Consider the following 27,790-nt stretch of genomic DNA (forward strand, 5'->3'; position numbering starts at 1 on the left):
AAAAAAAAAAAAAAAAAAAAAAAAAAAAAATACACAGTTACACATATGCCAAAAAAGAAAAAAAAAAAGATGAGGAGAGGGCATTCTAAAATGTTAACAGTGACTCCTTCTTGTGCTGGGGTGGTAGGGTGATAACACGAATAGTTCACATTTAGTCACTGCCCACCACATTTCTAAGAGCTTTACATGGATTAATTAAATTAATTCACATAACAACTCTGAGGTCAGTGTTATTATTCCTATTTAACAGACAAGGAAACTGTTAACTGAGGGGGTGAGGGACTTGCCCAAGATCCTAGGCCATCAGGGTTTGAACCTGGGCAGCTGGCCTCTGGGGTCTGTGCCCTCCAGCTGATGCTACAGTGCCTCTTCATCTTGTAAGTGATTTTTGTGTGTACAGTTCTCTATTTTCACTTTTTTTTTTTTTTTTTTTGGAGACAGAGTCTTGCTCTGTCACCCAGGCTGGAGTGCAATGGCACAATCTCGGCTCACTGCAACCTTCACCTCCCGGGTTCAAGCAATTCTCTTGCCACAGTCTCCCGAGTAGCTGGGATTACAGGCATGTGCCATCACACCCAGCTAACTTTTGTATTATTAGTAGAGATGGAGTTTAACCATGTTGGCCAGGCTCGTCTCAAACTCCTGACCTCAGGTGATCCACTCACATCGGCCTCCCAAAGTGCTGGGATTACAGGTGTGAGCCACCACGCCCGACTAGTTTCACATTTTTTAAGTAAAGAAAAAAAAAAATGGCTGGGTGCAGTAGCTCATGCCTGCAATCCCAGCACTTTGGGAAGCCAACGTGGGTGGATCTTTTGAGCCCAGGAGTTTAAGACCAGCCCGGGCAACATGGTAAAACCCCATCTCTACAAAAAATACAAAAATTAGCCAGGTGTGTGGGCGCACACCTGTAGTCTCAGCTACTCGGGAGGCTGAGGTAGGAGAATCGCTTGAGCCCAGGAGGTCGAGGCTACAGTGAACCGTGATTGTGCCACTGCACTCCAGCCTGGGTGACAAAGCAAACATCCTGTCTAAAAAGAGAAAAAAAAAAAAAAGTAGTAAAATATTTTAATTTAAAAGGTGAGAGAGAAAAGCTGTTAGCCAAGCTGTACCCCCTGGGGGATGGGAAAGGCCATGCATGGATGTGGGTGATCTTGCGGCTGTGGAGCCTTTGAGGTCCCTGGGGTGGCCACCCTGTCGCCCCATTCCCCTCACCTTGCAGATGCGGGCAATGCGGGACACGATGGTGTTCTCAAAGAACTCAAATTCCTGGCCAGTCTCGCTGAAGAAAAAGTAGATCTTGTCATCATCGCCTTGCAAGCTGCCCAGGCTCTCAGGAATGTAGGCTGAGGCCACAAAAGCTGGGTCTGTAGGGACCGGGTCAGGAGCTCAGAGTCAGCCCAGAAATCCTGGAGACAGGCCCTGCTGGGGGAAAGGGCCCCCTTCTAGGGCCCGGTGAACAGGATCCCTGCCCTCTGCATGGTGCCAAGAGGACTTCACCTTGCAGCCAGTTGAGGGAGCTCTCGGTCTTGGTGGGGCGAAGGCTTTGGCTCCGAGAGATGGCCGGGTCATTCCCTTGGAAGCTACTGACTGTTCCAGTGTAGAGCTCGCCATCTGCCAAGAAAACATTCCCATGGGAACAGGCTCTTCAGCACTGCCCCTTCTCCCTGCTCAGGACCCAGAGTGACCCCAGCACTGCCCGTTTTGCCTGTGGTGGGCAGAGAAGGAAGCTGGAACTTGAAAAAACCAAACCTAAGGCAAGCCCATGGCCATTCTGTGCCCTTGGAAATAAGCATGGCATGAACCCAGCCTGTCCAGAGCTAGCCCTCTGGCCCTGCGTGCCCCCACATGGAACTTCAATGAACCCATCCTGCCCCCAACACTCACCAACCACCAGGGCCGTGGACTTGAAATTCGGGTCGAAGGGACAACGGCCCTTGCCATCTTCCAGGAGGACATTCCCCTTCTCGTCCCTTGCCAGGGTGAAGTTCTCCACGTTCTGCAGGAGGGTGGACACATGGGCTCAGGGGCACTCCAGGGAATGAGCAGCGGGCTTGGTGAGAAAGAGAGAGGTGTGCAGGAGAAAGCAACTCTACAGGCAGGTGAGGTGTACAGGACAGAAGGGGTCAGGTGTCAGGGAGGCTGTCCTGCTCCCCCAGGACACGGTGCTGAAGGGTTTGAACCTGGACAGTCAGCTTCCAGAGAGGCCTCACCCAGACACAGTGCCGCACTGTCTCACAGTGACCCGATGTGGGACACGTTATCAGACCCACCTGGCGGAGGAGGTGAGGCTTAGAAAATGATGTGAGCCTGGCAGGGCGTGGTGGCTCACGCCTGTAATCCCAGCACTTTGGGAGGCCGAGGCGGGCAGACCACGAGGTCAGGAGATCAAGACCATCCTGGCTAATATTGTGAAACCCTGTCTCTACTAAAAAATAGAAAAAATTAGCCAGGCATGGTGGCGGGCACCTGTAGTCCCAGCTACTCAGGAGGCTGAGGCAGGAGAATGGCGTGAACCCAGGAGGCGAAGCTTGCAGGGAGACGAGATTGCGCCACTGCACTCCAGCCTGGACGATGGAGCAAGACTCCATTTCAAAAAAAAAAAGAAAAAGAAAATGATGTGAGCCTGGAAGGGGCAGCAGTGTGATTCAAACCCAGGCATGTCTGACCCCAAAGCTGAGCTCCAACCCACAGCATCAAATGCCACCCTCTGCTAGGGGTGTGTGCTGAGGACGGGGTGTACAAGATAAGACAAGAGAATCAAGCAAAGGAGAGGGAGAGATGCTGGAAGAAGCAGGAGAGGGCAGCAAGGCCTGGGTGGGACAGGATCTTCATGGGTGAGTGACTGCATGCCTCCCTGCACAGGGAGACATGGCTGTCAGGGCTGAGCTTTGTGCCAGAGTGTGGGGCCTCAGGGCTCTTGGAGACCAGTGGTACCCAGAAACCTCCCTCTGGGCCCTGCCTTTCACCAGGGGTCCATGCTAAAGAACAGGATCCCTGAGGCAGAAAGAGGGGCAGTTCCCAGGCCAGCCTCAGGGCTGAGGACAGGGCACTCACGATGTAGGTGCACATGGGGCTGAAGGCTGCTGTGCCACAGGTGAACAGGTGACTGCTGCTGAGTGGCAGGAGGATCTTGATGTAGTTTTGACAGTCGCGCTGGGGGAAGGAGTGAGGGGATATCAGTCCCATGCACAAGCATGCCACCAGGTGGCACCGCTGAGCCCTCCCTACCACACCCAGGCCGGGCTTCTGCTCCCAGGACTGGGGATGGGGCACTCAAGTCCAGGAACAAAGAACCCACGGGTTTTCTGGGGCACAGTGGAACATGCATAGAGTGTGTGTGCTGCAGGGAGTCCAGGGGCTCAGCTAGTTTTGTGACTGGCAAACCTTTCCTTCGGCCTAGGGGTGAGGGCACAGAATCCTACCCCCTTGAATTGTACTGGCCCCCAGGAACGTCCTCCTCAGAAGCCACAGGCTTCTGAAAGCCTTGAAAACCACAGGCCCCTCCCAACCAGGCGGGAAGCTGACGAAGCCACAGCCCAGAGCAAGAGGAATGCTCAGCCCTGAATCCTGAACCCCAGATTCATGCATCACCTTCAATGGGGTGTCTAACTGGCACCTGCAACCAAGCTTCTGGTCCTCCCTGAAACACATGCTTCCCCCTGAGATCTTGCCACTTCCATTAACTCTATCTTTTCAGTCACTGAGGCCCTAACCCCAATCAGCCTTGACGCTTCTTGTCGGTCATACCCCATAATTTCCCACCCAGAAATCCTGGTGGCTCCATCTTCAAAATGCATCTGGAATCTGAGCATTTCTCACTGGTCCAAGCCACCACCATCACTCGCTCCTCACTGCTCTCCCTCCTCCTGTCCTTCCCCATGGAGGCTACTCTACCACAGTAGCCAGAATGACCCTCTTAGTACACAGGTGAGACCAGTCACATCTCTGCTCAGCCCTCCCCTGGCCTCCCAAATACCTCCCTCAGAGTGAGATCAAAAGTCCTGCCCCTCCTCCAGATATGCCACGGTCGGCTCCTTACCCTCTCCTGATCTTGGCTCAAATGTCACTTTTTTAAAGAAATGTAACCTGACCACCTTATTCCACCCCACCCACCGCCAATAACATTTGTAAACTGACTACTTTTTCTTTTTCTTTCTTTTTTCTTTTTTTGAAACACAGTCTCACTCTGTCACCCAGGCTGGAGTGCAGTGGTGCGATCTCGGCTCACTGCAACCTCTGCCTCCCAGGTTCAAGCAATTCTCCTGCTTCAGCCTCCCAGGTAGCTGCGGCTACAGGTGTCTGCCACCATGCCTGGCTAATGTTTTTTGTATTTTTAGTAGAGATGGGGTTTCACTATGTTGGCCAGGCTGGTCTCAAGCTCCTGAGACCACTCAGGAGACCGTGAGGCGGAGACATTGTGATCCACCTGCCTCGGCCTCCCAAAGTGCTGGGATTACAGGCGTGAGCCACCACACCAAGCCTGCTTTTTCACAATTAAATCTCCAGTACCTACAAGTACATGGACACAGAGTGGGTGCTTAATCAATGTTAGCTGAATAACAGAATGGCAGCCAGGACTTGAACCTGTGTCTTGATCCCAAGTCCGGCACTCTTTTGCCCTCACCTTACCCAGCACCTGCTGCACTTAGGAGCAGGAGCAGGAGGTCTCTAGGGATGATGATGAGTCCTCCAGGAGAACCTGGGTTGAACCAGATTTCATCCTGTGCTTTGGCCAAAACGACATCAGAATCTGTCAGATGTGCTACATCAGGAATCATCTGCAGAGGGACACAACTCTCAACCTACCCAATCCCTGTTCATGCTGGAAGCTGACTTGTTAGTCCTTGTGTCTATGAGCCAGGTGCCTTATACCTATTAGCTTCCTGAATCCTCACTGTAAGCCCAGTGAGACCGGATCATTATCCTCATTTTACAGGTGGGCCCATTAAGGCTTAGAGAGGTGAATCTACTTGTCAAAGGTTGTAGAAACCTAAGTGTAGTGCTGGGATCCAAACCCAGGCCTGGCCATCTCAGAAGCTTATGCCCTTTCCACCCTGCCTGGCTGTATCTGCTCCCACTTCCCACCCACCTCTGGCCTGGATGGAAGTCTACCACCCTCCATCCCTCCTGCAGCTCAGCTCCCTTCCAGGTGCGGGCTCACCTGTGGGTCCTTGCCCTTGAAGCTGCACTGCTGTTTCTTCTCTGCGTCTGCACTCCAGAGCAGCTGGGGAATGAGAAAGGGCAAGGTAGTGGACAAATGGAGGGTTTGCTGAGCCTCCCTCCTCTCTCATCGGCATCATCCTCAGACCAGAAGGTCAAGCTTCCAGTCCATCTTCCCTCTGCGGTCCTCTGCCCAGCCTAGCCAGCTCCAGGCAACATCTCTCACCTCCTGGTACTCCCCGCCTGGCAGGAAGCTGAGGTTGCTATTGAGTGCAAAGAGGGCCTCTCGAGCACCCACGTACAGGGTCCTGCCATCCCTGCTCAGCAGAAGGGCCGTGTAGTTGGAGATGTTTTCGGCTTCGAATCTAAGGAATGGCCGCTCTTCAGAGCCTGGGGAGAGGAAGATGGATATTATCTGGGGCCACCCCTCCCACGGGAAGCCTCTTAACACCAACCTCTAGATGGACTGATTTAAAGGAAGGTCATCAGCAAGACAAAGGGTAGCAAGGGGCTGGGGGCAGGGGGATCAGGTTTGATGGGCGAGCAGCATTCCTGGACTCTCAAACATTGCATAAGAAACAATGCAGAGATGTATGTATGAGAATACTACGGCACCCTTCACATTAATAAAAAGCTGGAAACCTAAGAGTCAGTCCAACCAGAGGGGACCTTGCCAAAATCAATTATGATGCCCCAATCCAACTGAACACTACACAGCTGGGGGAAAAAAATGATGTATTAGAAGCTCCAGAAAAACAAGCAAGAAAGGCATGGTCAAAATATCAAGCAAACTAAAATATAAAGTGATGAGTTTTGAGCACATAATAGAATATTAAGAAAGGAAAATACATTTAACACTTTCCTTTGAGTAACATTAGACCCAAAGAGAAGAAAATGTAAGTGGGCCTTGCAGTGAATGTGATTTGCATTGACAGAGTAATGCAAATGTTCGGCACTGGGTTTTTTTTTTCTTTGAGACGAAGTCTCGCTCTGTCACCCAGGCCGGAGCGCAGTAGTATGATCTTGGCTCACTGCAACCTCCACCTCCCAGGTTCAAGCGATTCTCCCACCTCGGCCTCCCCAGTAGCTGGGATTACAGGCATGCACCATCACACCCAGCTTATTTTTGTATTTTTAGTGGACATGGGGTTTCACCATGTTGGCCAGGCTGGTCTCGAACTCCTGAACTCAAGTGATCTGCCCACGTCAGCCTCCCAAAAAAGCAGTGGTCTTTAACTTTGAGACTGATGGTTATTACACAGAATTAGAGTGTTTTCAATTTTGACCTCAGAAACCAGAACTGACGACAGACAGACATCGTAATATGGCAGCAGGGTTGTCACAAGCTGCTGCCAATGGCTAATGGAATAATAAATACAGGTCAAGAGTACTGTTTTATATTGCAAAGGTAACCAAATAAAGGAAGTGAATACAGTACGGTGACAGAATATGTTGCAGGGAGGAAGGGAAGGGAGATGTAAGTGAGGGAAAGTCAGGAAGTCAAATAAACCAACAAATAGTGGTATAAGTATTTTACTTAAAAATATGGAGGAAATGGGCCGGACGCGGTGGCTCACGCCTATAATCCCAGCACTTTGGGAGGCTGAGGCAGGTGGATCACCTGAGGTTGGGAGTTTGAGACGAGCCTGACCAACATGGAGCCCGTCTCTACTAAAAATATAAAATTAGCAAGGCGTGGTAGTACATGCCTGTAATCCCAGCTACTCGGGAGGCTGAGGCAGGAGAATCGCTTGAACCTGGGATGCAGAAGTTGGGGTGAGCTGAGATCGCGCCATTGCACTCCAGCCTAGACAACAAGAGTGAAATTCCATCTCAAAAGAAAAAAAAAAAAATGGAAGAAATAATGGTAGAACAAGAACCCTAAGAACCCTAAATGATTAGAAGTCCCTTTTAAATTGGCCTGGGGTGGGAGAGGACACATGTTTTTGTTTGTTATAATAAGCCCTTCTATACTTAAAAATATATATATATATACGTGCATGTCTCCTTGATAAAAAATTTTATTTATTTTTTGAGACCGAGTCTCACTCTGTTGCCCAGGCTGGAGTGCACTGGCATGATCTCAGCTCACTTTAACCTCTACCTTCCAGGTTCAAGCAATTCTCCTGCCCCAGCCTCCCGAGTAGCTGGGATTGCAGGCATGTGCCACTATGCCCGGCTAATTTTTGTATTTTTAGTAGAGACAGGGTTTTGCCATGTTGGCCAGGCTGGTCTTGAACTGCTGGCTTCAAGCAATCCACCCGCCTTAGCCTCCCAAAGTGCTGGGATTACAGGTGTGGGCCACTGCACCCAGACCTTGGTACACATTTTAAATATCTTTTGTTTTTGCAGAATAACAACAAGGAAAGAGACAAATTATCTACCACTAAGTGAAAATTAAGGTTATATTTACAGTATATATGGTCAAATCCTATTTTTTGTGGGAAAAATATAAGCATAGGAAAAAATCCAGGAGGATGTATCACAAAATACTAAACCATGGGCTCCCTGGTAGAATTATAGGTAGCATTCTTTTCTTTTTTACTTATTATCATTTTTAGATTCTGTAATAAGCAGGTTATCCTTATAAGATGTGAAATATATAGAGAAGAAAAAAAAAAAGAAACACACACTTACCCACCAGGGTACTGTTTATGCTTTGGGTAACTAATGGGTTTGGAGAGAAATTATTTTTAAAATTCTAAGCAGCTGATGAGAACAGAAAAGTAAGTAAAGAGCAGCACCCTGACCAACCTCAGGCACGTTGTAGCTGACCAGTGGGTCACGACCACACAAACAGTCTCCCGAAGCTGAGGAAGCAAAAAGTGCAACATGCCCAACCAAGCAGCTGTGAAGATGACTTCATGTGTGTTTACCTGTGGAGTGTTTTACATACCCCAGCCTGGTTCCATAAAGGGTGAGGAGACATGAAGAAAAGAAAGTAGTGAAATATAAACATTAAAATCAGGAGCAGAGAAAACCCAAATCTGAAGAAAAACATCTCAACCAGCAAGGAAGTAAAAATTCACATAAGTAGGTCATTGAGTCTGCACACAGCTGGTAGAGAAGGGCTGCGCCTTTAGTGCTGAGCCTCCTGGTGGCCAAAGAAAAATGGGAAATGAAGCTACTCCATCCTCAATGTCCATAAGGGGGCACACATAGCAGCCGTTTGCGTTTGCGGGAAGCTCGGCCTTTTTTTTTTTTTTTGAGACGGAGTTTTGAGTTTTGCTATCGTTGCCCAGGCTCGAGCGCAAGTGGCCCGATCTCGGCTCAGCCGCAACCTCCGCCTCCCAGGTTCAAGTGATTCTCCTGCCTCAAGCCTCCCGAGTAGCTGGGATTACAGGCATGCGTCACCATGCCGGCAAATTTTTGTATTTTTAGTAGAGACGGGGTTTCTCCTGTTGGTCAGGCTGGTCTCGAACTCCCTGACCTCGGGTATCCGCCTGCCTCAGCCTCCCAAATTGCTGGAATTACAGGCATGAGCCACCATGCCCAGCAGCTCAGCCTCTTTTTTTTTTTTTTTTTGAGATGGAGTTTCGCTCTTGTTGCCCAGGCTGGAGTGCAATGGTGTAACCTACACCTCTCAGGTTCAAGCGATTCTCCTGCCTCAGCCTCCCAAGGAGCTGGGATTACAGGTGCCCACCACCATGCCTGGCTAATTTTTAGTAAAAACAGGGTTTCACCATGTTGGCCAGGCTGGTCTCGTGACTTCAGGTGATCTGCCCGCCTTAGCCTCCCAAAGTGCTGGGATTATGGGTGTGAGCCACTGCGCCCAGCTAAAGCTCAGCTTTACACCTGGCAGCAAATGAGGAAGGAAGCCCTCGGGTGGGGGTGACACTAGTCAACAGGAAGACGGGGGTCAGGTGGCTGAGCCACCGCACCCGGCCCTCAAGTAGGCGCTTCTGTTAGGCAGCAGAGACATCATCTCACTGAGCTGTACATTCTCATACATGTCATAGGAGGAATGAGACATATAAAGATCACAGGAGTCTCATGAGGAGTGAGACCAGGACAAACAGACACTGCGGTCCCTCCTCATCTTTTGGATTTTTCCAGAGTTACCTGGAAACGAGGGCTGGTTCAGATAAGCTGGTTGCCCATGCTTATCTACCTGCAGAAGAGCCACCTGGGTGGGCCCTATAAGTCTGGGCAGCAGACCGCCCTTGGAATCTGTCCAGACACAGAAATGCCAAGGATCAGAGATAAGCCTCAGTCCCAGGTGGCAATTCAACCCCACTTACGACTGGGAGAAGGGGTGGAAACCTGCCTCGGGCACTATAGACAGAGTGCAGCCCTACAGACCAGCCAGCCCCTGGTTCAGCCCAGGCCTCCAGCCCTCCAGCCATGCGAGGAGTAGAGTGAATGGAATGACAAAGGGACAGAAAGTGGAATGTGCCTTGGAGAGGCGGGTGAAGGGCCCCTTAACCAGGCTTTCTCCTTCTGGGGCTTCCCTTCCATACTTGCCCTCATCTCTCTGCCCTGAGACTCAGACTGAAAGCCATGGTGTGCAGAGTAGAGTTACAGACCTGGGTTCAAAGCCATCCTCTACCACTTACTAGCTGTGTGCCACCAGGACACGCCACTTAACCTCTCAAAGCCCCATTTTCCTTATCTGTAAAATGGGGAAAATAATAACACTTTGCCTCATGGGGTTGTTATTAGAAAAAATTAGATTACGCATGTAAATAATAATATACATAATAACCCACATTTACTGAGACAGCTTTGCTCAAAACAACGTTGCACATGGTTTGCAGTGTGGCATGGTGTCTGGCACACGACCAACACTCAATGAGTGACTCAAAAACAAAATCCAAAAACCCCGCAGGAAAATCCAGCCTGGTGAGAGCTGCCAGAGGGGCAGGGCTCCTTGGGGGAGCCGGGCCTCCCTCATCCGGGGGTTCACGAACTTAGCCTGGGAGATTCTAACTTAGGCACACACCTGGTCATATGAGGGTCTCAAGGCCAAAGCCAGAGAGTATCAGCTCAGAAACAGAGACTTGTGTGTCACAGGCTCATGTTGTGGGTGTGAGCTGGTCTGTGCTCAGTGTGAGTGGTGTTACTGTCTAAGGGCCCAGGTGCTTGGGTCACCTCCAAAGTGACTGCAGACGTCTGTGCAGGGCCCTGCCTGAGCTTGCCTGTGGTGTGTGTGTGTGTACACGGTACCGCAGGGCTTGTCCACGCTTGCGCACTCACTCCTAGGTGCTCTTTGTGCAGGGGTGACGGGGAGGGGATGTTTCTGCACTTTACTTCCTGCGAGGGACAGGTGCACCTTGGGGTCAGTCTTAGCTTTTATGCTCTCCGTTGTGCTAAAGAGTGTCTCGCTCGCTCTCCTGGGCTGCCTGTGCTGCTCGGACATCCTCCAAATCCATCTATCCAGTGGGTTAGTCCAGTATGAAGAAAGCAGGACACGCCGAGGCTGCAGCCAGTTTTCCTGCTCAGGATGAACCCTCTCCCTCCACCCCGACAGGCTTCAGCCAGGGGCTTCTCCAGGGCCAATGCATCCCACTAGGCAGATCATCCTTCAAGAAGGCAGAATGGGGCTGGTCTGGGGCTGCCGTGTCCCTCCCTGGAGGGAGACAGCATATGGAGTGGGCACATAAGACCTGCAGGGTCCCCACTCCCTACCCCAGGAAGTGGGGCTCTGAGTAGGAAGTGATGTGGGAATATTCAGCCCCCAGCCCCATGCAAGGGTCCTCCTTCCCTGTGACTCAGCCGGAAGCCTGGAGCTCTCTGGGGTTAGACAGGAATAGGGCTCAGCACCTCACCCCACCCAGGACACCCTGGGCAGTCCCCACCCCAGGCCAGCCAGCGAGCTGTAGCAGCACTGTGACTCAGAGCCCCACCCCACCTTTCTCTCTACTGTGGCTCTGGGAACGGCAGCAAGACGCTGACCTGGCCCTAACATCCCACCCGCTACAGGCCCCAGCAGGATCAGGCCAGAAAACACCAGTTTCCCTGTGGAGTCGGTGGGGAAGGGGCCTCCAATGCAAGGAGGCAGCCAGTGGCCTCCCCCACTTTCAGAGAGGAGTCTGGGTGGGACAAGTCCCCAGAGAGCCTCCTGAAAGACTGTTGTAGCCCTTCGTCCCCAGGGATGTCACAACTTAACTCACCAGAACCTTGGACCCACTTATCCCAGCAGCAGCCCCACCTCCAGGGCAGGAGTGCTGACAGGGCCGCAGTCAGCAGGAAACTGGGACACACAGCCAACCTGGGTGCACTTCCTTCCTCCACACTGCCCTGCCCGTGCTGGGCAGGGCAGCCACCTCTTCCTCATGGAGCATGGAGGAGGGGGCCACATTCTGCTGACACCAGCCCAGTGCCAGAGTCAAGTCCCTCGTTGGGGATGTTGTGTGCCAAGGGTCCTCCCATGGACTGAGGTCACCAAGAAAGTGGCAACGAGGGCAAGGCAACCCGGCCTCACAGCATCTGTGCTCCTGGGGCATGTCCTGGAAAGCCACTGCTACAGCCCCAAGTGGACAGACCAAGAGCCTCTGCCGGAACCCCTAGTCAGTCCCAGCCCCGACCTAGGGCCTGTGCCACGGCTGCACACACCACTGCTGTCACCTTAGGAGCCTGCCTGCCGCCTGCCTGCTCACAGGCCTACCCAGGGCCAACTCAATCTCTCTGCTCAGGGGCTGGCTCCCCACTAACAACTCCGCTCCTAGGGCCTCTGCCCTGGGTCTGCCTTCCTGCCTTTATAGATGTCTCCACTTCTTCCAAGGAAATCGGGGTCATCAGGCATAAACAACCTCAACTTCCCGTCCCCATCTCCTCAGAGACCAAATCATATGTGACCAACTCTACCTCTCAGAAAGCAGTTTTTGTTCCAATGTCCATTCTAGAAATTTTTGTGCCTCCCTCCACCTGCCTTAGACAAGCTCCCAAAGAGAACAGCCACCCCATGCCATCTCTGCCTCTCACCTTCCACTCACGCCTCCACAGAAGTTGGGCCTCAGCCAGCCCCACACTCAGCAGGGACAGCCCTGCCAAGAGCCCAGGGATCGCCTAGCTGCCAGACCCCAGACACGGGTGATGCCGCCCCATCCTCTAGGTGTCTGTGCCCCCAGTCTCAAGCATCACCCCGTGTCTCCCTCACATGCCTTCTGGGTCTCCAGCCCTCAAAGAGCTAAAGTATGTAAGCACCTCCTCAGCCCTTTAAATGGATTAAGTCGTGCCATCCTCACAAGGCTGCTGTGGTTTATTACCTCCATTTCAGGTGTGAGTCAGCCCTGGGAGGAGTGGTGGGGATGCCATCTGACCCTGGGCCACCTGGCTGCAGAGTCTGTGTTGCTGACCACCCTCCCGCCTCAGGCTTTGCTCCTGAATGTTCTTACTCTCTGGGTCCGTCCGCTCTTGGCCCTGCTCCTTTCACTCCGTTCAAGCTCCTGGGTCCATGCTCATCACGTCGATGACGCGGATGCTGGCGATCCCCAAATCTCTTCATCCAAGTGCAGATCTTTCTCTAATACGCCAGACCCCACAGTGCAGGAGGGCTTCTGTGGGTGCTTCCCACCACCTCACTGCCCCGTTCCAGTCCCACTCCCTGGCTTGGGATTTTGTGTCTGTGTGTGGCACCACTCACCTGGGTGTCTCACCATCCTTCTCCCTCTCCCTTCTAAGTCCAGTCTATAATCAAATCCTGCCAATTTTCTCTCAATATTTTCCAAGTCCATTCCCCTTACCATCCCCACTACCACAGTCCGGAGCCAGGCACCATCCTCTCTCACCCAGGCCACCACCACAGTAGCCTCCCAACCAGCCTCCCGCCTCCAGGCCAGCTGCTATGCTGCAGCCAGAGGGCTCTCTGGGAGCTGTCACTGTTCTGCCTAAAAACTTCAATAGCGCCCTGTCGTCTGAGCTCCTAACTTGCCAGCCTTTGCCACCCACCCACCTCCTGGTTCAACCAAGTGACATGGAACTGCAAGTCAAGGGCCCATTTCTCATCTCCGGTCTGTTCAGGAAGTCCCCTCCGCCCAGAAGGCTTTCCTTTTGACTAACTCACACTCATCCTTTGAGACTCAGCTCAATTCCACCTCCTCCAGGAGGCCTTCCTGAATCCCCAGCTGGGCAAGGGCCCTTCTCCGTATGCCCATCATTTCCTGTTCACATGTCTTGCAGGGCACTGGTGACACTGTCTGATGATGGCAATGTTTGATGTTTGATGATGATGATGATGGTCTGATGGTCTATCTGTGCTCTGTCTTTCTTTTTTTTTTTCAAGACAGTCTCGCTCTGTTGCCCAGGCTGGAGTGCAATGGCATGATCTTGGCTCACTGCAACCTCCGCCTCCCGGGTTCAAGCAATTCTTCCGCCTCAGCCTCAGCCTCCCAAATAGCCGGAATTACAGGCACCCACCATCATGCCTGGCTAATTTTTGTTTGTTTTTTATTCTATTTTATTTTTTTTAGTAGAGATGTAATCCCAAAGTGTTGGGATTACAGGCATGAGCCACCATGCCTGGCTTTTGCGCTCTCTCTTCCACCACGTTGAGAGCACTTTCAAGATCAAGACCATGTCTTATTCATGTTTGTATCAACTGGTCAGGCGGGCTCCCAGCAGTTGTTCCATAAACGTTTGTTGACTGAACAAATGAATGACACAGTCCCAGTCAGAATGCCCCAGCCCAGAGAGGGGCCCCAGATAAAAATGGGGGAATGTGGAGGTCCTGAAGCTTCATACTCACAAAATTGTGTCTGAGAAGCACTGCTTCCACTCTGACCCCTCCCAAAAGCACTGAACACATAGAAGTATAATAGCTGGCCGGGCACGGTGGCTCAAGCCTGTAATCCTAGCACTTTGGGAGGCCAAGACGGGTGGATCGCGAGGTCAGGAGATCGAGACCATCCTGGCTAACACGGTGAAACCCCGTCTCTACTAAAAACTACAAAAAACTAGCCAGGCGAGGTGGCGTGCCTGTAGTCCCAGCTACCTGGGAGGCTGAGGCAGGAGAATGGCATGAACCCGGGAGGCGGAGCTTGCAGTGAGCTGAGATCCGGCCACAGCACTCCAGCCTGGGTGACAGAGCGAGACTCTGTCTCAAAAAAAAAAAGAAGTAGTATAATAGCTGACAGGAGTTTGACTTAGGAGTTTCCTATCTTTTAAATATTAGCAACTAATTAAAATTTTTCTCTTTTTTTTTTGAGACAGTTTTGCTCTTGTAGCCCAGGCTGGAGTACAATGGCACAATCTCGGCTCACTGCAACCCCTGTCTCCCAGGTTCAAGCAATTCTCCTCCCTTAGCCTCCTGAGTAGCTGGGATTACAGGTGCCTGCCACTATGCCCAGCTAATTTTTCTATTTTTAGTAGAGATGGGGTTTCACCATGTTGGCCAGGCCGGTCTCGAACTCCTGACCTCAGGTGATCCACCCGCCTCAGCCTCCCAAAGTGCTGGGATTACAGGTGTGAGTTACCGCACCTGGCCTAATTAAAATTTTTCTAAAGAACTTGGAAGTCAAACAAAATATATCCCCAGGCTGGCTGTGACCCACTACCCCTCAGTCTGCAAACTTCTGTCTGAGACGTGTGCCCCAGTCTCCTGTGTGCCACATTCCTGACCAAGTCTGCCAGCTCTGCCTATTTCCAACCATGGCCATGCCATGCCATGCCACCAGGGTCCTCGGCTGGACCCCTTGCCCCGTCTAGACTAACCTCAACAGATTTCTTTACTAGATGGAAATGTATCTGCAATTATTCAAGGGCTGAGGCAGGTCATCTTGCTGCTTTTGTACGATTCACAGGTGAAGCAGGAGGCAGCTGTTCTAACGGAAAGAATGTGGTTGCTGAATCGAGAACTGTGGCCCAAGGCTTGGTCCCAAACTCTTCTATAGCTGCATGACCTTGGTAATGAGTTATTCACTGAGCTTTGGTTTCCTCATCTGCATGAGATAAAGCAATACACTTCCATATCCAACAGCAGTGCCTGGCACACAGTGAGTGCACCGCAATGGCTGCTTTTCTTTGCTCTTCCTGTTTGGCCCCCTTCCTAGAGGATGGGCCAAAAGGTGCCAAAAAAAGAGGACACAAGTAGGCTAATTTGGCTTCTCTTTAGGAATATGGTAAAATGATGGCTTCTGTCTCCTACCTACCATCCCACTGAAACTCCCTCACCACAGGCCCCCCACCTCTCTGAAGCCTGTTAGACTACAGGATGGGCTTCCAGATGGATCCAGGAGTGCAGAATAGAGCTTCCATGCACAACAGGTCAGACCACAGGCCTGAGAGGCAGAACTCTAGCAGTTGGACAAAACACTCCACCTCTGTGTATTACTCTGTAGTCACTACTCTTCTGTGACTATCTCTGCCACAGGGCAGGAGCCAGCCCTTAAGAGTTCCAGTATTCAGTGCCCAGAATAGGGTCGATGGTGAGCTAACAAGTATAGAGCCAGTGTGGGCACCAGGCGCTTTTTTTTTTTTTTTTGTAAGTCAAAGATGTTTTCTTCATTTCTTGCATTTGAAGTGCTCTCCGATGACATCTATGGCCTGAGACTCCTTGCCACAGTCCTTAACTACTATACAACTGCAACCAACCACTTTATGGGGTTTCCCCTCTCTGTCAATTTGACAGAGGCCTACCCATTCCCCCCTTTTTTTGTTGTCATCAACCTTAATTAGGTTGATTTGGTGCTCAGTACAAAGGGCCTCCGCCAACTTGACATACACAGTCTCATCACAGTTGGATGGAAGCACACAAAGATGGGCTTCGTGCTTGTCTAAGGCTTTGGCAGCTTCGCGAATTCCATGTGCTAGGCCATTGTGGATGAGGCTGTCTTTAGCACCTTTTGTAAAACAGTATTAATGTCCATTACACCTCCAGCAGCAATGCCTTCCTCGGCCATGGCAGTGGGTTATGGGTGAAGCAGAATCATGAATGCACCCGAGCCTGAGCCTCCGTCTCTGCACAACTTGGTGGCAGCAGGGAAAGAGCCACCAGGCTTTTAATTATCTTATCTTATAGACAGGATAGCTGTCCTGCTCCCAGCACACGGAGGACAGAATGTAAAGAGCAGGGGCAGGGAGACCAGCTGGGGAAAAACAGAGAATGCAGTCCAAGGGAGCAGATTTCCCAAAAAGCTAATCTGAGGGAAGGCAGGCCTCGACCACAGGAGTCTCGCGTTGTGTTGTTCCTCTTCCCCTGATCCCCAGGGAGGGCCACATCATAGGCCCCCTGAGTCCTGTGCCAGCCTGAGCACCCATGGGGGTGGAGTGAGAGGCAACAGGCTCTAAGAAGATAAAGGAAGCAGTGATTGATGACAAGACCCAAGTCTAGCCTTTTCTCCAGGCCTCGTGCCACCCTCTGTCTCTTGCCTAGAGGATGAACATGCTGGTATATCCAGATGTGCCCCAAAAGTTGTGCAAGTTTACAGCTTTCCTGGGTTGGCAAATAGGTATTTCAACACCAGCTGGATGTGGGTTGTGCAGAAGGCAGAGCAGAACCAGTGAGGGGCAGGTAGGGAGAGGCATGTCCAGCCCCATGCAGAAGAGGTTCTTCAGGCAAAGGAGGACTTTGAAAAGGCTGAGTCAGGAGCACTTAATAACTGGGCTATAATTAAGCAGGACCCCTGATAATGATCTCCAATCAGTCCCTGCGGGGCTTGCTTTGTCTTTTCTACCAGGGCAGGCGCTAAGCCCGACAGGCTTGCCACCTAGCAGAGGGACTGCATACCACCAGTGTGCACCAAAATGGATGCAAATAACCTCACCAAGCAAGGCTGGCAGGGGATTTCTAGCACAACAAAGCAGAAGCTACCTTTTTACCATGGACGCAGCACGTGCCAGGCACCATGCCAAACACTTTACATACATTATTTCATGTAATCCTCTCAGAACACTGTGAAGATGGCCATTATTCCTATCTTGCTAATGTAAAAATGGGCCTGGAGAAGACTGGGAGCTTGGCCCAGGTTGTGCAGTTAGTAAGGGTGGCAAGCTACTTTATAAAGCCAGGCTCTGAGCATCCACAGTTAGAGCGCCTTCCACTTGCCTCTGCAGAGCCAGAGAGATGCCGGCCCATAGGACAGAGCTGGAGACAAACGTTCATGTCCAGTTGAGACCATGTCAAGGAGGGAAGCCAGTAACCGGGGTGAGGGCTCAACAAGTGACCAGCATCAAGGCTTCCCAGGGCAGCCTTGACCCTGGCTGCCTCCTCCAGGGCCAGAGGGCAAGCAGCTGATTTGTACCAAATGCCCCATTCTCTCTGTTCAATGGGGTTTTGGTGACTGCAGTTTGCAGGCCTACAGATTTCTGTCCAATCAGCTTCAGAAATACTGCATTCAGAGCTTTCCCGCCTGGCACTTCTGGGGCAGGAGGGAATTAATAACTCCCTTTAAGGCTGGGCGTGGTGGCTCATGCCTGTAATCCCAGCACTTTGGGAGGCCAAGATGGGCGGATCACCTAAGGTCAGGAGTTCAAGACCAGCCTGGCCAACATGGTGAAATTCCATATCTACAAAAATACAAAACTTAGCTAGGCATGGTGACAGGCACCTGTAGTCTCAGTTGCTCGAGAGGCTGAGGCAGGAGAATCACTTGAACCTTCGAGGTAGAGGCTGCAGTGAGCCGAGATGGCGCCACTGCACTCCAGCCTGGGAGACAGTGAAACTCCATCTCAAAATAATAATAATAATAATAATTCCCTTTAAGTGTCCAAATAAGGTGGCCCAATAAGACTTTGGAGGACCATGAGAGCGGGTGTGTTTTGTTTCTCCCCACATGGCCAGGCTGGGAGGCACTGGGTGCCATTGCTTCTACTCAGCACCACTCCTGCTCCTGACTGAGGCTTTGGTCATGGAGCTCTGAGTGGTAGTTCCAACACAAGAGAACCCAAATTCCACACGCTTCTTTCAAGCATTCCTTTCAGAGACTTCCAGCTGACTGTGGAGCCCCTAGTGGCTGTCCCCCCATCCTCCTCCCACTATTGGCCACTGGGCGAGGCCACAAATTGGCCTCCTGCATCTTAAGCACCCCAGGAATGTGCTGTTCATCAATAATAATTAGGGTTCCCTATGAAGGACCCCAGATGCAGGGCAAGCTGGACGCTCCACTTCAAGGGATTTTGTTTTAAACCACAGACATAGCCCCACTGTCCCTAGGCATCTGGGTCCTTATGGGGTGTGGGTGGGAATTCAGTAGAGGAGTGAGTGGCAGGAGGAAAGGGAGGTGTGTAATCTCCAGTTCCATGACCCTTTTTCCTAAGATGCATGTGAGGGAGGGCACTAGGGCCCTGGACCCGGCGTCCGATGGTCACCACGAGCCTGCCCAGGATGGGCACACTGCCAGGAACATCTAATGAGCCCCCTGGGATGAGGCAGGAAACCGCCTTAGGCCACACTCAAGGGTGAGCCTGTTCAGTTACCAGGGCATTCCCCTCCCGGACCTCCAGCCAGTCCTAGGACCTGCACGTAGGTAAGAGTGGGAGGTGGGTATGAGGGCCAGGAGGAAGCCCAGAGAGGGGGCACTCCAGGGTATAGTGGCAACTCAGTCGAGTCTAGATACGTGCTCACAAGTTCAGGTAGCTGGGTGCCGCTACACTATTCCAGGGCTTTGGTGGGACTGGAAAAATGGGCCACTCTGGGCAGACGTAGCCCCAAGAACATAGCAGAAGGGGTCTTTTGCTCCAGGATTCCCAGGTTGGAGAGCTGAGTGTGGACTGCATTTCAGGTCCTCTCAGCCCTCAGCTGGGCACTTTGGTACAGTGCACAAAATGCAAGTCCGCCTACAGCAGCCCTGACAGGTGAATGCTGGCGTGTGACAGAAGTCTAAGAACAGTCACAGGCTTGTAGAAGTGGGCCAGGCCCTGCAGCTGCATGGGTAATAACCAAGTATTCTAGCTGCTCCTCGGGAAGCAGGTCCCCTCGATGCCCCTACTGCTCTCCGGTTTTGCCTTTTAGCTACCCTGTCATTGTACCATCCAGTTCCAGAGTTGGACATGAAACCTACTGTCTTTTGACATGGTCCCATGAGCTAGCCCAGCTTTCCCAAGGACATAAGTGGAGTCCATTGGAGCATCTGCCCCCATCTCACCTTGCCTTCTCCCAAAAATGAGAGGGTCTGAGGGCAAAGGGAGTTGTGGCCACAACAGAAGTAGCAACGCAGCAGGCCTGGGGCTGGTTACACCTGTTTATCCTGACTTCACAAGCTGAAGCACCCAAGGGGCTACAGTCAAACTAACACCCCAACCCTGTCCTAACCCCAGGCAGAATCACCCCAGATCTAAGCGAGATGTACAGGAATAAACTCTGAGCTGAATAACACTCATTCAGCGGTTCCTGTACCAGGCCCTGTCCCAACGACTTTTCAAACACGAGCTGATTTAATCCTCACTACCTTGAGGTAGGTTCTATTATTATACCTGTTTTACAGATGAAGAAATCAAGACCCAGAAACTTTAAGTAGCCTGCTCAAGGTCACACGGTTACTAAGTGGCTGAGGTAGCATTTGAACGCAGGTCATCTGCAATATTTCAGACAGGGGTTCAGATAGGGTTACTTGAAGCCACTAGGGCCCTGCCTTAATTTAAGTGCTGATTCTACTATTTTCTTTTGTAAATAGGATGCTTTCGGGGCGGGGCGGGGGGGATGCTGTGAGGAGATGGAAGTCTGGGACAGTTTCAGTCTGTAACCTCTAATTTATACATGCTTTATTCCAATTCAGACAATATGACAACCAACAAGTTAAAGGGCTTGCGGATACAACATCTGTTGGGAACTTATAAACTTCATATCCGAGTAACACACCTTGCAAGGCACCTATGACTCTGCCTATTTTGCAGATGAGGAAAGTGGGGCACTGGGAGCAGAAGGCACTTACTTGCCCAGTGGAAGAAATGGGCTTGGGATCCAGGACCCTCTGAATCCAAAGCCCAAGTGCCCCAAGAAGAGCTGGAGAAGCAACCGGATGGAAGGGAAAAGGAGAGGGAAGGGCACAGGGCTGAAACAGGAGGTGGCCACAGAAGCAGATGTGAGCACCAGGAAAGGAACCCAGACAACCAGGATGCTACTCCCAGATCACTCTGAGGAGGGGTCGCGTCCAGGACTTGGGAATGTCAGCGCCCAGAGCTGCCCCTATCCGCAGTCTGGTCGCTCCCAGGGCCTGGAGGTCTCTCCATGCTGGGGCTTGGGGCTGCACTGGCAAGCCAGGGATGGAGGGGCGGAGAGGGAGGATCAGGCGCCCGCCCGCCCCACCACAGCTCCCGGCCCTGCTGCGACTTGCTGGGAATACCAGAACCCCAGTGTTTATAGGACTGCAAGCACTGGCCTCCCTCTACCCCCAGCCGCCATCGGGGGCGGCACAGCGGTCGGCTCTGGTCAGCATCAAAGATAAGTAGATGGGCAGGCGGACCCCGCCGAAAGTGCATCCTCCTAAGGGAACTAGCGGGGACGACAGAGCGGGCTAGACCCCATCCCTGCCCAGAAAGAAAACTGAAGAAAGGGGCCCGCAACCCCACAGCTTCCCTCTCCTCTCCCTCCCTGAGCGCAGCGCTTTGAAAAAAGAAGGGGTCCTAATGGACCCCGTGCCTCCGACAGGTCCCCTCCTTGGTCCTTTGTCACGGTCACCTCCGCACGAGGCACGTCCCCGGCAGCCCTCCTTCCCCCGGTCCGCGCCCCCGGGTCCCCGGCACTCACCCAGCGGCAGGCTGATCCGGGGGCTGAGCGCCCAGGTCGGAGGTGGCGGCTGCAGCAGGAGCAGCAGCAGCAGGAGCAGCAGCGGTGGCCGAGGCTGCAGCGCGCCCCATGGGGCGGCGAGCCAGCTCCTCCGGCCCATCGCGGCGCGCAGCACTCGGAGAGCAGGAGCGACGGTGTCCCGCGGCTCGGGTTCAGGTGGCTCGGCCGGACTCCCGGGCGGCAGCTCCGCCCCGCGGTCCGCCCCCGAGTCGCCCCGGGGGCCCCCGCCTTCAGACCTGGGGGGCGGGAGGTGAGAAACAGTGTCACGTGGGCCCTGGCGAACGCAGCCCCTCCGCGGGGCACCGCAGTACTCCCGCCGGCGCCGGCCTGGCAGCCTCGGCTTGGGCAGAGCTCGCCCGCAAGCGGCGGAGGGCGGGGCCGAAGGAGGAAGTCGGCGGTGAGCCCAGCCGGCCCGCCCCTTCCCCCTTCCCCTTTCCACCTTCACCGGCGCTGGCAGCGCGAGGGGAGGCAGCAGCTCCGGGCGCGGCCGCAGGGGGTCAAGCCAGTGACCAGTAGCCCCGGCGGCCGCCCGAGCGCTGAGACACTGACAAAAGCCAACCCCCAGCTCCCCGCCCCCACTGCTCAGACCCTCCCACCGCCGCCCAGGCCCCGGCCCCTTCCGGCTCCTCTGGGACGTTCTGCTAGTGGCGTTGGTTTGGGGACACGCTGCGTCCCCACTATGCGCCTAGGGAGTTGGGGGGCGGCTGGTGATTAGGCCTTGGTCTCCCCCCTTTAGGCGCCCCCTCCCCTCTTGCTCCTGGCCCCCTTGTTCCTGCGACCAAATGAACTCGGCCGAGCTCGTGCTGACACCGGGGCTAGCAGCTTGAGAGTCCAATTTTTGCACAGGTCAGTCCACTGCAAGTCATGGCTGGGCATTCACTACAAGCTCAGCACTTAGTCCAGGCACCCTGCGGGCTTGTCCACTTATTCTTCTGTCCACGCGAAGCCCTTGGGTGGGGGAAGGGCAAGATTAGCTTAAGTGGGATAATAGGATTTAATGTACTGCTAAGGAGGTAAGACCTTCACAACCTGCACGTGGCCTGGCAGGGGAAGGGAACCCCTAAGACTGGAGTGGAAGCCCAGAGGCACCCACCCCTAATTCTCCTGGCTTCTAACATCTCCACGGGAGGAGCTCAGCTCTGCTGAGACCAGGGGTTTCCAACTGCAGCCTAGACCATTAGCAGATTCTGAAATCAATTTAGTGGATCCCAACAACATTAAGAAACAAACAAAACATAGAAACTATCTAAGCAATAATCTCAAAGGATAAGTAATTTTGGGAAAGCTACTTCAACTTTTCCTAAGTGTGCACAGGATTACAGAAAACTGTAGTCCTGTGTGAGTCCAAAAGAGTGAAAGCCTCTGCTAGTTACTTCCATGGCAGTAGAGACCATCTCTCCATAAATTTGCTGCAATTGCAGGAAAGCTCCTCTTCACCCCCAGCCAAAATCAGCCTCCTCAGAGCACTTCTTTTCCTCTCCTCCCCACTTCCAGGGTCTGCCACATCTGCTCCCACAACAGGAATGCTGTCAAGAGGGTGGGCACAGCACCCATATGGTCCCAGGTCTCCTTTCTTATAGCTAAGCTTCCTCATGCTCCATGATTTCTGTACCACCATCACCCTTCTGTGGACATGGTGCAGGCTAGCAGCATCCCTTTTAAAGGGGCTCCCAGCACTGGACACATAATTCCACATGGGATGTGGACAGCAGCAAGCACCCACAGTGCTACTATTTGCCCAGGTTTGGATGCTTTACTCTAAATGGGGTCAATCCACCTACAACCAGTGATACCCAAACTCCTATCTGCAGCCTAGTCCAGCCCTGCTCAGCCAAATGGCCTCAACTTTTTTTTTTTTTTTTTTTTGAGACAGTGTCTTGCTCTGTCGCCCAGGCTGGAGTGCAATGGTGCAATCTCCACTCACTGCAACCTCTGCCTCCTGGGTTCAAGCGATTCTCCTGTCTCAGCCTCCTGAGTAGCTGCGATTACAGGTTTATGCCACCATGCCCAGCTAATTTTTTGTATTTTTAGTAGAGACAGGGTTTCACAATGTTGGCCAGGCTGGTCTTGAACTCCTGACCTCGGGATCCTCCTGCCTTGGCCTCCCAAAATGCTGGGATTTCAGGCGTGAGCCACCACGCCTGACCCAGCCTCAACATTTCTACTTGGCTGTCTAAAAGGCGTCTCAAGCCCAACATGTCCCAAACTAAGCTCCTGATCTCTCCCCCTTCTCATGTGCTCCACCTACAGCCTTCCCCATCTCATTTAATGGCAATTCCACCTTTAAGTTGCTCAGGCCAAAACCCTCAGCTCCTCTCATTCTCTCACTCCTCACATCCAATCCATTAGCAAATCTATAATCTGACCACTTCCCAGCTCCTTAGGGCCCAGGCACCACCCTCTTTCTCAGGGTTACTGGAAGGGCCTCCTAACTGTTCTCCCCATTTCCTCCTTGGTTCCCCTACAATCTATTCTTAACACAGCAGCTGGAGTGAGTCTCTAAAACACAAGCCAGGCCAGGCGTGGTGGATCACGCCTGTAATCCCAGCACTTTGGCAGGCCGAGGCGGGCAGATCACTTGAGGTCAGGAGTTCAAGACCAGCCTGGCCAACATGGTGAAACCCCATCTCTACTAAGAACACAAAAATTAGCTGGGCATGGTGGTGTGTGCCTGTAATCCCAGCTACTCGGGAGGCTGAGGCAGGAGAATTGCTTGAACTGGGACCTGGGAGGCGGAGGTTGCAGTGAGCCAAGATTGTGCCACTGCACTCCAGCCTGGGCTACAGAGCAAGACTCTATCTCAAATAAAACAAAACAAAACAAGCCAGGTCAGGGCTTTCCTCTGCTCAACACCGTCCAAGGATTCCCCCATCTCATTCAGAATGACTTTACTTGCAATGGTCTGCAAAGCCCTCCATGTCATCCTCACCACCAGTACCACTGCATCCTCTACTACTTTTCCCCTCATTCATCCACACTAGGTACATGTATAGTAGCCTGAACCCAGCAGGGCCTTTGATCTGGCTGCTCCCTCACCTGGCACACTCTCCCCCTAGATAACCACAGGACTGAGTCCCTTGCTTCCTTTTGCTCATTTATCGCCTTGAAGAATCTGAACTTCCCCTAATATGCCCCTTATCTCCTTAAAAATACCTTGAGATATTTTTTCAGCACACTCATCACTGAATAACATATGATATATTATGGTTTTTCTTTATTGTCTGACATCCCATCTCCCCAAAATGCTGACTGGGAGGGCAGAGATTTTTGCTTATTTGGTTTGTTAAGTAATGTTATCTGAAGCCTCTAGAATAGTGCTTGGCACATGGTAAGTAGGACTTCAATAAGTATTGGCTGAATGAATGAATGAATGCAACTTGTGTCACAAAATACTGCTGACTCATGGCAGCTGACAACCAGAACTATTTTTTTATATCAACTTTGGTCCAATAAAGAGTTTTACCAGCCGGGCGCGGTGGCTTACGTCTGTAATCCCAGCACTCTGGGAGCCGAGGCAGGTGGATCACTAGGTCAGGAGATCGAGACCACGGTGAAACCCTGTCTCTACTAAAAATACAAAAAAAAATTAGCCAGGCACAGTGGTGGGTGCCTATATATAGTAGCTATAGTCCCAGCTACTCAGGAGGCTGAGGCAGGAGAATGGCATGAACCCGGGAGGCAGAGCTTGCAGTGAGCCGAGATCGTGCCACTGTACTCCAGCCTGGGCAACAGAGCGAGACTCTGTCTCAAAAAATAAATAAATAATAGGTTCTGGCTCAGATGTCATCCCACTGAAGTCATGTTGAAAACTGATTCTATTATCATACATTGGCTTCCCCTCCCAGTTTGGAGTCATCTGTAAACATGATAACCATTCCTTATGCCTTTATTCAAGCTATTTTTTTTTTTTTTTCGAGACGGAGCCTCGCTCTGTCGCCCAGGCTGGAGTGCAGTGGCCGGATCTCCGCTCACTGCAAGCTCCGCCTCCCGGGTTCCCGCCATTCTCCCGCCTCAGCCTCCGAGTAGCTGGGACTACAGGCGCCCGCCACCGCACCCGGCTAGTTTTTTGTATTTTAGTAGAGACGGGGTTTCACCGTGTTAGCCAGGAGGGTCTCGATCTCCTGACCTTGTGATCCGCCCACCTCGGCCTCCCAAAGTGCTGGGATTACAGGCTTGAGCCACCGCGCCCAGCCTATTCAAGCTATTGATAAAAATATTGGGTGAGCAGGGCTGGGAGTGGTGGCTAACACCTGTAATCCCAGCACTTTGGGAGGCCGAGCAGGCGGATCACGAGGCAGGAATCGAGACCATTCTGGCTAACACGGGTGAAACCCGTCTCCTATTTAACTCTATAAATACCAAAAAAATTTAGCCAGACAGGTGGTGGGCGCCTGTAGTCCCAGCTACTCGGAGGCGAGGCAGGGAGAATCTCTTGAACTACGAGAGGCGCAGAGGTTGCAGTGAGCCGAGAATCATGCCACTGCACTTCAGCCTGAACTGACAGGCCGAGACTGTCTTCAAAAAAATTTTTAAACAAAGGCCGGCGCAGTGGCTCAAGCCTGTAATCCCAGCACTTTGGGAGGATCCGGAGACGGGCGGATCAACGAGCAGGATATCGAGACCCATCCTGGCCTAACACTGTGAAACCCCGTCTCTACTAATAAAATACAAAAAAACTAGCCAGGTGAGGTGGCGCGTGGCCTGTAGTCCCAGCTACATCGGGAGGCTGAGGCAGGAGAATGGCGTAAACCCGGGAGGTGGAGCTTGCAGTGAGCTGAGATCCGGCCACTGCACTCCAGCCCGGGCGACAGAGCGAGACTCCGTCTCAAAAAAAAAAAAAAATTTAAAAAAAAATGTAGAAGAAATGGTGATGGAATTAGAAAATCTAGATTCAAGTAAGAATCATCAGTGGATGGGAAATCATTGGGTGGAAGATTGTTAGGAAACTATATGTTAACAAAGTCTGTCCCACAGATGACTTACTAATTACCAAAGGGAACATTTATTTCTAAGGGAGAGATCTCGTGGCCACAATCTTAACCAAGTAGACAAAAGTAGCATCACAGTAATGGGACTATTTGACGTAATTTACCTTCTGATATGATGCAATAAGAAGTACAAAACAGGCTGGGCCCAGCAGCTCACGCCTGGAATCCTAGCACTTTGGGATGCCGAGGTGGGCAGACTGCCTGAGCTCAGGGGTTCGGGACCAACCTGGGCAATACAGCAAACCTCCGTCTCTACAAAAATTAGCCAGGTATGGTGGCGCATGCCTGTAGTCCCAGCTACTTCAGAGGGTGAGGCAGGAGGACTGCTTGAACCTGGGAGGTCAAGGCTGCGGTGAGCTGAGATCACGCCGCTGCTCTCCAGCCTGGGTGACAAAGTGAGACCTTATCTCAGAAAAAGAAAAAAACAAAAACAAAAAACAAGTACAAAACATCATCAGTTTTTGCAGCATTCTTGTCAAAGGTGTGTTGTAACCCAGATCTAATAATGAAGACACAATCAGACACATCCAGCATGAGTAGTATTCTACAAGACAACTAGCCTGGACTCTTCAGAAAGGGCAATCTAGTGAGAGGCAAAACAGACAGGGGTGGGGCTGTTTTAGGTTAAGGGACTAAAAAGACATAATCAAATGCAGCGAGGCGAGGTGGCTGACACCTCTAATCCCAGGACTTCGGGAGGCCAAGGCAGGTGGATCGCTTGAGCCCAGAAGTTCAAGACCATCCTGGGCAACATGGTGAAACTGGTCTCTACAAAAAATACAAAATTACTCAGGCATGGTGGTGTGCACCTGTTGTCCCAGCTACTCGAAAGGTTGAGGTGGAAGAACACCTAAGCCCAGGAGGTCAAAGCTGCAGGGAGCCATGATGGTGCTGCTGCACTCCAGCCTAAGGGACAGAATGAGACCTTGTCTAAAAAAACAAAATCAATAGCAATGTGTGAACCTTGATTGAATGTTGAGAAAGAAAGAAAAAAAAAAAAAGCCATGGAGCAATTGGGGAAATTTTAATATGGACTGTGTATTAGATGATATTACGGCATTCTTCATCTTTTTAGGTATGATAATGGAATTTCTCAGATGTGATTAAGTCCTGGTCTTTCAGAAACACCTGCTGAAGCTTTACAGGTGAAATGTCATGATGTCTACAATTTACTTTCAAATGATTCAGCAAAAACAAATGTGCATATATATGTATGTGCATATACTAGAGAGAAAGAATATGAATGTGACTGGCAAAAACTGGTCAATATAGGTGAAGAGTTATTAGGTGTTTTTGTACTAATCTTTTCATTTAAACATTTGAGTGATTAAAAAAAAAAAAATGGGTGACAGCCAGGCACAGTGGCTCATGCCTATAATCCCAGCACTTTGGGAGGCTGAAAATAAGTAAACAAATAAATAAATGGATGAGACAGAGTCACAAACAGAGCCCAATGGCACACCACTAGAGACCTCCATCAAGGTTAAAACAGATCAGTATCTTTTTTTTTTTTTTTTTTTTAAGATGTTGTTTCTATCTTGTTGCCCAGGCTGGAGTGCAATGGCATGATATCAGTTCACTGCAACCTCTGCCTCGTGGGTTCAAGCGATTCGCCTGCCTCAGCCTCCCAAGTAGCTGGGATTACAGGCATGCACCACCACACCCAGCTAATTTTGTATTTTTAGTAGAGACGAGGTTTCACCATGTTGGTCACAGCTGGTCTGGAACTTTTGACCTCAGGTGATCCACCTGCCTTGGCCTCCCAAAGTGCTGGGATTACAGGTGTGAGCCACCGCATCTGGCCTGATCAATATCTTTTATAGGCTGAACAACTAGCTATGTGTCCTCCTAACTGCACTGTTCAGCCCACATTTCTGCATACTATCCATAAGACTATTATGGTCCGAAAGCAGTGGCTCATGCCTGTAATCCCAGCACTTTAGGAGGCTGAGATGGGCAGATCACCTGAGGTCAGGAG

At 51.7% G+C, this 27,790-nt stretch overlaps 1 protein-coding gene and 1 pseudogene across 1 annotated transcript in view; both read right to left on the reverse strand.

Annotated features, from left to right (window-relative positions):
- The window catches only part of SEMA4B (semaphorin 4B), a 46,151-nt gene that overhangs the window by 8,133 nt on the left and 10,228 nt on the right, over positions 1–27,790 (reverse strand). Inside the window, exons 2-8 of the mRNA XM_017861218.1 lie at positions 20,786–21,060; positions 5,390–5,553; positions 5,165–5,227; positions 3,058–3,156; positions 1,888–1,999; positions 1,501–1,614; positions 1,216–1,367 (exon numbers count right to left, since the gene is read on the reverse strand). Coding sequence (XP_017716707.1) covers positions 1,216–1,367; positions 1,501–1,614; positions 1,888–1,999; positions 3,058–3,156; positions 5,165–5,227; positions 5,390–5,553; positions 20,786–20,924 — 843 coding nt within the window. The 5' untranslated portion in view covers positions 20,925–21,060. The remainder of the gene's footprint in view (positions 1–1,215; positions 1,368–1,500; positions 1,615–1,887; positions 2,000–3,057; positions 3,157–5,164; positions 5,228–5,389; positions 5,554–20,785; positions 21,061–27,790) is intronic.
- LOC108521407 (40S ribosomal protein S12 pseudogene) lies at positions 14,544–17,542 on the reverse strand (annotated as a pseudogene).

This window comes from Rhinopithecus bieti, unplaced genomic scaffold, assembly GCF_001698545.2.
Source record: "Rhinopithecus bieti isolate Rb0 unplaced genomic scaffold, ASM169854v2 scaffold_57534, whole genome shotgun sequence".
NCBI classification, from domain to species: Eukaryota; Metazoa; Chordata; class Mammalia; order Primates; family Cercopithecidae; genus Rhinopithecus; species Rhinopithecus bieti.